At 45.6% G+C, this 10692-nt stretch overlaps 1 protein-coding gene across 1 annotated transcript; it reads right to left on the minus strand.

Annotated features, from left to right (window-relative positions):
* Nucleotides 1-1608: 1608 nt before the first annotated feature.
* On the minus strand, nucleotides 1609-6030 carry LOC112873108. Its single transcript, XM_025936131.1, has 2 exons — nucleotides 5696-6030; nucleotides 1609-1972 (listed from the first exon to the last, which is right to left on the minus strand). The coding sequence occupies exons 1-2, from the start codon at nucleotides 6028-6030 to the stop codon at nucleotides 1609-1611; spliced, it is 699 nt and encodes a 232-aa protein (XP_025791916.1).
* Nucleotides 6031-10692: the final 4662 nt, after the last annotated feature.

The raw sequence follows: 10692 nt of genomic DNA on the forward strand, positions 1-10692 counted from the left end.
GGGCCCACCAGTCAGTGACCCATCACAAGATGAATTCGGTTGGGGGCAGGTCTGGTTCAGCTGAATTCAACGCATTTGCAGGCCGAGACCGCCCTGTCCAAGCCTATAAATATGAGGGGAGGGGTCCTAAATGAACATACCAAGATATAGTCCTCTCCTCATTTGTAAACCTCTCTATGCTAGTGGAGTGTAGGTGGAGAGTAGCTCTTCAAGTTCTTGTAGTCTTCATGAAGAGTTTGGTATGGTCTTATATCTTTTCTTTTATGTAATGACTTGAGTTTAGTAATGAAGTTTATTTCCATATCATGGTTTGTCTTTGGTTCATATGCTTATGGTTAGTATGTGATGCTTTCATGGTTAGTACTTGAATCATATACCTTGCATGCTTAGTCGGGTAACACATCTAGTGCCATGGTAACGGTTTCATCCCCTTAACCAGGTGCTCTAGAACTAAGACTCCTGATAGAGACTGATGTTCTTACACAAGGCTAGAGTAGTAATCATTAATGCAAAATTGGTGTTTGGATTAAATGTTACATTTGAGTGTGGTCCTATCCTATGGTTAGATGAGGTAGGCGGCAGGTGGTGACAGCCATGTCCGTGCAGCATAATCTTCCCCGTTCGGGTAGCGCGGTAGGAGGTCCATAAAGTAGCCGAGTTGGCTGGTGGCTCCTCTGCCAATCATATGCGGTTCTCCCGGTACTGCCTGGGAGGCTAGAGCGTAATCCTAAGCATGTGTATGTGTATATGAATGCAAGTATGAACTATGCTAGCTGAGATAAGAATATAATCTAATTTACCCTTGAACTCTCTTTTATCTCTCTCTAATCCTAGTTATTCTATATAAAATGGATATATCTTGCGTCACACCACCTACCCTACCATATTATCACTCATGATAATTTCCTAGACTTAATAATTTCTTCATGCCACCGCCTTCCCTGCAGAAATATAAATTCGACACCCGAAATTACTCACGGGTAAAATGCTACAATGGTATTCCGTGCGCATGCGGATTTATTCGTGATGTTAAGAAATACCAACAATTGCTCAAACACATCTAAATACATTGTGCAATCAGTTCATATAGTAGTACATAGCAAAATGTACCCATAAAGAATAAACAAACATTAATATATCTTTCCTCTCTTATTACCTCTCTCTTCATGCTTGCTTTGAGGACTAATTTTTACACAATTGTGAGGCCAACTTACTATCTTCTTTCACTTTCAACATTGTGCAACTGGTAACAATTAAAGACCACTTTATGTGGTCCCATCTATAGGAACTACTTAGTCCAAGTATATTGGTCTTGCCCTGACAGCAAAAGCTGATTCAGGCTTGTCACTGTAGTGCCTTGGCGGACCACTCAGGTATTCCTGTTACCTATATGTGCATGATGTATTAAAATGTTCTACTCCATCATAAAATTTATTTATTCCAACTTAAATAAAGATAACAAAAAATTGTAGTCTGGAGCACCTTTATCGAAATCCATATATAGCAACTGCCAGATTCTAAGAAAATGCATGGCACATATAAGAAGTTGGCATTGCACGCAGCTTTATCCCTTTTACGAACACCTGGAGCGAACGTCCTCCATAGGCTTCAAACTTTGCTCGTAGGTTCTGTAGCTCGAGACAACGGAGGCGCTGAGGGCGGCGGCGGGTCACCACCGGCGACCACCTCATCAGCATCTTGCCGCGGCTCCAGCTGCACGGGCTGCCCCATGGCCACCTCCGTCTGCTGCTGCGTGGCCAGCGGTTTCGTGGAGCCTTTCGGTGTCGCCAGGAGCAGGACATACGAGGCGATCTGCAAGCCGGTGGCTACGAGAGAGAAGACCGTCGCCGCCGCGAACAATGCACTACCCGGGTCGACGGGGCACTTTTTGTCGGCGGTGAGCTGCCTCTTTTGGTCCGTGTTCATGGCGGCGCCCGCGAAGAACAGTGCCACCACTATAATCACAATGATCCTGCAAAAATATATAGTTCAATGGGGATTATTATCTTTACAGTTTACCCCGATGACATATGGCATAGGATTAAGGTTTTTAGTTGTACTTATGGCTCCAATTCCGTATTAAGCTTAATGCTTTAACCAATATATCTTAAGCTGTGAAGAAAACGTACATGAATAACAATGATCGCATCTACCATACGCGCGGTGAGTGCTGTGAAACAGTGAAAGTGCAGTGCAGCAGCGAGGTGATGGGCATTTGCAGGGCATGCAGGCTAGAAGATGGAGGGCCACAAACTAGATCTATCGCTACGCACCGGTTTTGCTCGAGGCAAACAACTAAAAGGCTTGTTATAAAAAAAAACCAAAAAGCTCATCTTGGTCCACTATAATTTTTCTGAAAAACAACCGCTAACTAGTCAAATTTCCTGTCATCTAATTATGGCGGCATCCTCCATCCGTTTCAAAATGTAAGATGTAGTCTTAGTTTTATACTAAGAAAAGCACCAGTAACTTTCATTAAGTTTACAGAAAAAATACATAAGCAGCTACAATATCGAATTAATATTATTAGATCAACCATAAATATAAATATATTCTTATAGTACATTTATTTGGATTGTATCTCTTAATATATCTTTGAAATAAGTCAAAAGTAATAAAGTTTGACTTAAAGTAAATAGAAAACATTATACCTCTTAGAGAAGAGTTATATCTACAATTATGCACAAAAATATAGAAAAAATCCCATCTGCAACTATTGAACTATCACGAGTCTAATTTCGGCTACCTTATTACATGAAAAGAGTCAAAACTAATAAAGTTAGAAGTGTTCATCGAAGATCCCCTTAGAACTCGATGGCATCTTTCATGAACATCGTCGCGTTCGAAGAGGGCGCGACCTTCATCTTCGTCTTCGGAGCCTCTGCCAACCTCTACTACTCGTCTCGACTAGAAACTAGCCGGGGATGGGATGGGCCTTAAATTACTTGGCGATGAGTTCCGCACGGCCAATAACTAGTCGGAATCGACTCTGACTAGTCAGCTTCATCGACGAATTGCCCACGAAACCAGCCAAGTCACTTATTCCTTTCTCCAACTTATTCTCCACAAGATTGGCCAATGCGCTGACTCCTTACCTGTGTATGCCTCTCAACAGGAATTGCAATCCAGAGCTACACTTCGCCGACTACTTCTAGGGTACGTTGACCGATAGCCATGGGCTTGGTACACCGAATTACGAAGCCTATAGCCATGGGTTTTGTGTACTGAGTTCCAGAGGCTTCACCACGGGATTGGTATATCGAATTACGGAAGCTATGGCCACGGGTTCGACGTACTGAGCGCAGCGGCTACACCATACGGATATACATGTCATAACACGCACTCTAGCTGACTACTTTACTCGTAACCCGCGCACTCACCAGCTACTTTATGCACAACGTGCATTCTCTTTGTCGCAACACTGACTTCTTATTTCTGCATTCGTTGACTTCTCTTAATGGTAGCTAATTTATTTGGATAGCACATGCTTTGATCCGTAAAACCTTAGCTCTTCTATCATACCTAACACCTCTACGCATACATCGGATAAGGTCTCATACGCGCTATGAGCAATGGCTAAAATAGGATTAGGTGCTTAAACATAACAGGTAGACTACTCGGGAGATTTACCTAGCCTAAACAAGATTTCGACACAGCAAATTTATTTTTACACCGAATAAATTTTGGTATCTTCACATTATACTACATAATGCTTGCATTGTCTTTTTTCAAATCGAGCTTTGGCAGCAACGACTCTCCAGGCCGCTCGGTGCACCATCACAGCTTTGCTAGCTCCTAGGCTCGGGGGCTGGGCAATAACTACTCGGCGTTACCCCTACAGCTCCGCCGACTACTCGGAACATCTACCCCTACAGCTCCGCCGACTACTCGGAACATCTCCAATGGCTCAGGCTAGCTCCCAGGCTCGGAGGCTGGGCGCCAATAACTACTCGACGTGGCTCCTACGGCTCACTAGGCTCATAAGCTTGGGGGTTGGATGCCGCGAAACTACTCAGAAGATGATTTACATGAAGACTAAGATCGCTAAAGACATTTGAATTGATTATTCAAATGATATCAAGGCAAGGGGATGATAAGCTACCCCCAACAGTTGATTTTCTTCGAGATGAAGAAAGAAGATTCAACATTTTATTGACCCTCAACCTGATTCTTCGATTCAACCTAAGGCTCAGGGGCTACTCCATATATATGGAGTGCGATTTTTCATCGCACCATATACAAAAGATGATCTTATGTGAAGATTATTGTGAAGACAAAAAGCTGATCGGTGCTTAAGCACCTCGTAACCTCGTTGTAGCCTAAAGGTACTTAGAAGGACATGCTTTGATCGAGGTATATACCAGATCAAAAGTACTCGAAATGTCTTAAAAGTACTCGGAAGCCTGCAAAACTTGACTATAAAGAGCTCGGGGGCTTGTTAAAGATAAGATCCCAAGTTACCGCAAGGAGGAAGAAGATAGACTCCTACTAGGATTCTTCTGTAATTCTACTAGAACTCCTACCTTGTTATCCTACTAGAACTCTTACCATGTAACCGACTAATAATCCCGCCCCTGAAGTATATAAAGGAGGGCGGGGGTACCTAGATTGACCGAACATGAGGGACAACTCGTACCTCATACACCTTAAGCCTAAACTAAGGCATATCTACAACCTCATGCAATAAAAACCACCATACATGAGGTAGGGTATTAGGATACTCGGCGGCCCAAACCTGTCTAAATTTTATGTTGGTTGCACCTTCGATTTCCTGATCTTGGCGACACCCTGCCTATAATCTACTACCTCGGGGTATCAATTCGGTAGGCTTACCGGTAAAATACCGACACTGGATACCTTGGACTATGGGGCTAAAAAACTTGACAAAAACATGCCCTCTATCTAGTTTAAAAAGTGGTTTTGATATATCTGTATTTTTTTTTGAAATAGTATCTTGGTTAATATTATGTAGTTCATTTAAAATCATAAAAATGAAACAGTACCAAAAAATCTAAAAGCATAGTGTCCCTATTGGTGCTCTATTCAGAGTTATTTGAGATCTTATTTGTTCATTTTGCTAGTGTTTTATTAGTCATAGTTGCAAATATTATTTATTTTGAGCCCCTACCTTGTTCAAACTTATTATTGATCATAATAAAGTACAAGGATAGCCATCCAATGCCTAAATAGGATTTATGTTAGTGGAGGGAGCACGGCATCTAAAAGGTTGCTTGGTGTCTCGCGCCTTCGAGATCTTACTGTACTCAGACTCTGATGTATCCTTTTCCTCGATCTCCTAATCTAATATAGGATAATTTATACAGACTATGGGCACGGCTGTGTTTGTTTCCTTGTTAGATTATATAATCTAGTTTATAATTATAGGATTATATAATCTTGCTAAAAGGACATATTATAATTTGAAATAAGCACCTTCTCCATAGCTTATAGGATTCTCATAATCTAGGATAATCTATGGGCAAACAAAAGGGTCTAAGAGAAATAAAACACTAGCAGATTTTAGAGATTAACCCATATTTCACTAATTGAGAAAATACACATATATGCGAACCATCTTTAAAATTAGATTGAGGATCAAATTTATCCGATTTTTATAATTCAATGTTCAAATATACCCAAACTCTATATGATAATTTGATGGTCATAAATTGAATTTTTCAAAAGATATATGTACCACGAGACCACGGAAAGGACGATGCCGACGATGTGCCTTGCCGTTGTGGGGAGCTCCCATGTCCGGCAGCACCCGCAAAGAAGGCTGGTGGTGGTGACGGCGATCTGAGCCGTGAGTGCGAGCAGTGCCGCCACGATGCCGCAGCCCAGCGCCGGCGTTGTCCGGTACACGCAGCCGTCGATGTCCAGCTCATCGGGGACCAGCGCCTGCGCGGTGGCGGCCTCGCTGGCGACGCCGAGGATGACGAGGACGAGGCCGAGGAAGCCCACGACAGAGCACACCACCACCACGTGCAGCCGCACCATGGCCCCCTTCTTCTCCGTGTCCGACTCCATCTCCGACGACTCGACGACTTGCTGCTGCACACGTGACACAGTCGATTCTTGCTGCTTCCCTCACTAAGAGCTGATCATCATGCCTATATAATTCCACGCACGCTAGCTAATTATACATGCATTCATATGTATAGTAAGTTAGCTCAGATGAGACGAAGGTTGGCTGTTACATTGTCGCGTGATTTTGTCTGAAAATGATGAAGCTTCCATTGCCTGCCTGGCTCCAATGTACGTGCAGGATTCACTTTGGGCTCTCAGCTGATGCGTCCTGGAGTTTTGTTGTTGCTTATTTGGCTGTGGCCAGCTGCAAACTAAACTGCACGCCTCGATATCATGGTTTTGTATTAGATTCGAGCCAGATGTATCGGCTACGGCTAGCATTGTTATTATCCCTTTTCAAAATCAACAATGCCGCGGGTGGGTATGGCACAAAAGCTCGACGCTCACGAGCTGGCTCGGCTCATTTATAGGTTTGGCTCGGTTCGACCTCTCAAAAGAACCGAGTCAAATCTTAATTTTAGTTCAGTTTCTTAACAGGCTGGCTCGTGAACGGCTCGACTTGATAAATACGACAATACCGAACTTATCTTTTATTTGTATAGCGGTATTATTATTGGCTAAAATAATTTTTCATTCAACTTCTAATTCAAATACAATACTAGTAAATCTATTTATTTTCAAACGCCTATATTATTCCAAATTATCGACTTCTGTTATTTATTTTCATAATATCATCATAAGCTATAATTTCAAAAATTATTTGCATGCTATTGTTGAATAATGCCCAACTAGCGAGCCAAACGAGCCATCTCAACCTTTTCAAACAAACCAAGCTAAACTCGATTTTCTGCTTGTTAGTCTTAACGAATTGAACCGAGCTAGCTTGGTATCAAATAAGCCGTACCGACTCGTAGGTGCCGGTTACGAGGCAATTATCAACAGCCACTGATCGCTAGGCTAAGAGCAAGGTTAATAATACAACGCCAGCTACTGATGGTTGTAAGAATTTTTACAGCTACTTCTCAGCTCATTCATACAGCAGTTAGCTCTTCATTATTAAAATGCATGGCCCACTTATCTCTTTCACAAATAAACTAAAGTTTATTGGTTCTTTTTTCCGGGTAAAAGAGAGCTTTCTTGATTAGATCAAAAAGTTACAATCATTCTTGATGAGGTCGTGAACGCACGCAGGCGATTGACCTAGCCAAACTGCTGTATGAGTATTCCTCCAAGCTAAATGGCGCTAACTCATCTGCTACTAGATTACACTCTCTTTTTACTTGGCAACACGCCACTCCGGCAACAGCCGTGCCTGTTACTTGGTCTCCGCAAGCAAAAAACTGAGCGTGGAACGATCTTCCTGTTAGATAATTAAGGCATTTTCAAGCACATTTTATCCGAAATTACACATGCAATTTATTAACAATTTCACGCATCTACACGTATCCAAAGTTAACACGAATTTAACGATAAAACCAATAACAAAGAGAGTACCAGATTATACCCCAAGGTGGGTCCAGTGCTGGAGGCACCGGATGCACCGTTACCAGCCGGAGCAGACATGCTCGACTGGCCTACTTGAAGTAGTCAAACGAATTCAGTGCAGGAAGATGTTCACAGTGCAGTCCATTGAACCGGAAGTAGTGATACGTAGTCAATGAAGGTGTACGAGCGGCGACGATGGACAGAGGTGAACTGGTGGCAGTGAAGGAGTCGGGGACAGTGATGTCGTGGTGCACAGGACCATGAACAGTGCGCTGGTGAAGACGCGAGCAGTCACGTGAAGACGCTCCCAAAAAATCTGATTGCCCCGCTATCCCGTGCAGGACCTTCAGCGGGCAACGGTTCTGGAGGCACATGCTCTCGCCGGAGATGTGCGAAGCACCGGCGATGAGCACGTGGGAATAAGAGAAGGGGCTGGTTTATATAGGTGAGGAGGTGCCTCAGATTCGACAAACCTCGACATTCTAATGGCCTTGATGAGTGTCGGTTAATGGTGCCATGAATCAATATTTTATGACTGAGAATTATTGTATTCAACAGCAAAACATTGCTCATCTCACCTCGGCCTCGGCCCGGCGACATGAGGCGAGCGCGCTCACGTGTGGCTCACCAATCTCCTCTTACCGGCTTCACAAGTGGTGTACACATGTTCCACCATTTAAGAGGGTTGAGATTCTCCTCAAATATCCATACGAGATAAAACACATTACTCCCTAGGTGGGCTTTTAATTCTTTTATTGTAAAAGAAAAATGAGCCAAGCCCATAAATTCCAACACTTCCACCGCATCCAAAGCTTGAACTAGTGCAATCCGTCTCTACAATAACCGGTCCCTGAGCCCATTGGGCTGCTAGACGGAACCCCTCCAGACAAGCCTGAGCATCCGCTTCTAGAGTGTCATGGCATCTGAATTGAACAGACCAAGCCATGAAGATCACTTGACGTTTGCAGTCCCTCGCGATGATGCTAATACCTGCCTCACCAGATTGAGAAACAAAAGATCCATCCACATTAACTTTTGTCCATCCCGCAGGAGGAGGTTCCCAAGCTGTACGCCCAACCTCCTTCGACCCAGCACTGGTTTGCTTCCTATTGTCGGATGATGAACAGGGAAGCTTCCCTTTGCCAGCATCTGGTGCATCTCCTGAGAGAATATCTGCCAGCGTAGCTTGCATTGCGCACAGACCATGTATTGCTTCAGGTATGCTCATGGGTCCTGATTAATGTGTGATATTGTTGTCTACAGACCACGTCTTCCATAACAACAATTTTGTGAGGTCATGATCAAGTCAACGTGTACTGGAATTGCTCCTCCGGCAGTCTCCAGTGCTCTCGCAGGGCCAATCGTAGATTCCTGGCCCATGGACATATGTCGCTGGTCTCTGGCTCGCGATCACACAAGGGACATATGTCGCTGTGCTCCAATCGTAGTATGAACTTCGCTCTTCTGGTCGTTAAGGTATCCCTGGCCAGCTTCCATATAAAGACGTTGACCTTAGGAGGGACCTGTCCACTCCATACTCCTGACCATAACCTCCTCTCGCCATGTGGGGCAGAGCTCGATGATTGCACATCCTGCCCTCTTTTAATTCTCAAGGCCAGGTTGTAGGCGCTACGGACAGTAAAAATACCCGTCTTTTCCATATGCCATGCGATGAAATCCTCCGACCAACGGGCAGGAATTTTAATTTTGGAGATTTCCTCCACATCTGCTGGATTGAAGATGTGTATCAGCTTGTCAAAATCCCATTCCCGGCCATCGATATCCAGCAGCTCAGAGACCCATTTCAATCTGCATCTTCCTTGGCGTGTTGTCACTCTCAACGATAGTTCTTTCGGTATCCATGGGTCGCGCCAAATGCGAATTTGACTTCCACTGCCCACCCTCCAGATGATGCCTTGCTTTAGCAGATCCAGTCCATGCATGATGGCTTGCCAGATTGCAGAGGCGTTAGAGCATAATGCAGTATCAACAAGGCATCCTCTAGCGAAGTATTTATGTTAGAGTATATTTGCTAGGTTAGGATATGTAATCCCGGACTGCCATATGCATCACGGAGGTACCATAACCCCAAGTCTCTGTACTCTATATATACCGCCCAAGGGGCTCAAGCAATATAATCCACACATTATACCCAATCTTACATGGTATCACGAGTCTAGGTTCTAACCTTGGGCCTCCGGCTTCTGCTGCCCTCGCGCCGCTCCCGGGGAGATCGATCTCCACCGGGGGCAGTGCCCTTGTAGGATGCACGGCGGATGCCTCTGATCCACTGCGCTATTGTGGTCCCCAAGCAGCAGAGGGTATTACCCCTTCCCATCACCGATTGGATCCATGGCTGCACCGCCCGTCATCCTCGTCGGGCACCACGTTGCCATGGGCCCGCCGCTACCTCCGCGTTGTTGTTCCCTCTAGCTTTGCATCTGGAACCGCCGGCCCTTCCGCGCAACAGCTGCGCTTCCCCTCCCACCAGCGCCGCCCTACCGCTGCTCTGAGCGTGTGTACAGTGGGGACGCTAGGCCACCGTGCTGTTGGGGCCGTTGGGCCTCCGCACCGGTGGTAGACATCACTGCCGGGCCGCAGCGCTATGGGGCTTCGCCCCTCCCGCCCTCCCTCGCCAGCCCTCTCCTCCGCATCGCCGGGTCGGCCGGCCCCTTCCTCCCCCGGTGCCACCTCTGCCGCTGCCTTGAGCATGCGGACGCGGCTGCGTGGGTATCCAGAGTTTTATCCCGTTGCTGCTGTTTTTTTCTTTTTTCCGATCAGATATCGGTTTTCATAGCCTTGCCATTCGTTGCCACTCCACCGTCGACACTCCCGAGAACGAGGTCGTTGTTGTGCGCCCTCACAAGCTGCAGCATCGACGGTTATGATCAAGCCATCATTGCTGGTGTCGCCGCCTTTTTAGGCAGTGTCGCTGCCCGCTGCCAGTCCTCGTCAAGCTGGCACTCAATCCGAATCCGCGCCTACTCCTATTTTTGCGCGAACACTACCACCGATGTTGCTGAGGAAGACGCCCGAGCGCTTTTCAGCTGCCTTGTCTACCATGAGCTGCTCACTGTCCTGCTGCTATCATCGGCAAGAAGCTGCTGATTTTGGGTACTCGTGCGCCCACGTTGACGCTTTGGATCCGCGCCCTCCTCCACGGCTTCGACCACGTCC

This window comes from Panicum hallii, chromosome 9 (assembly GCF_002211085.1).
Source record: "Panicum hallii strain FIL2 chromosome 9, PHallii_v3.1, whole genome shotgun sequence".
In the NCBI taxonomy this organism is placed as follows: Eukaryota; Viridiplantae; Streptophyta; class Magnoliopsida; order Poales; family Poaceae; genus Panicum; species Panicum hallii.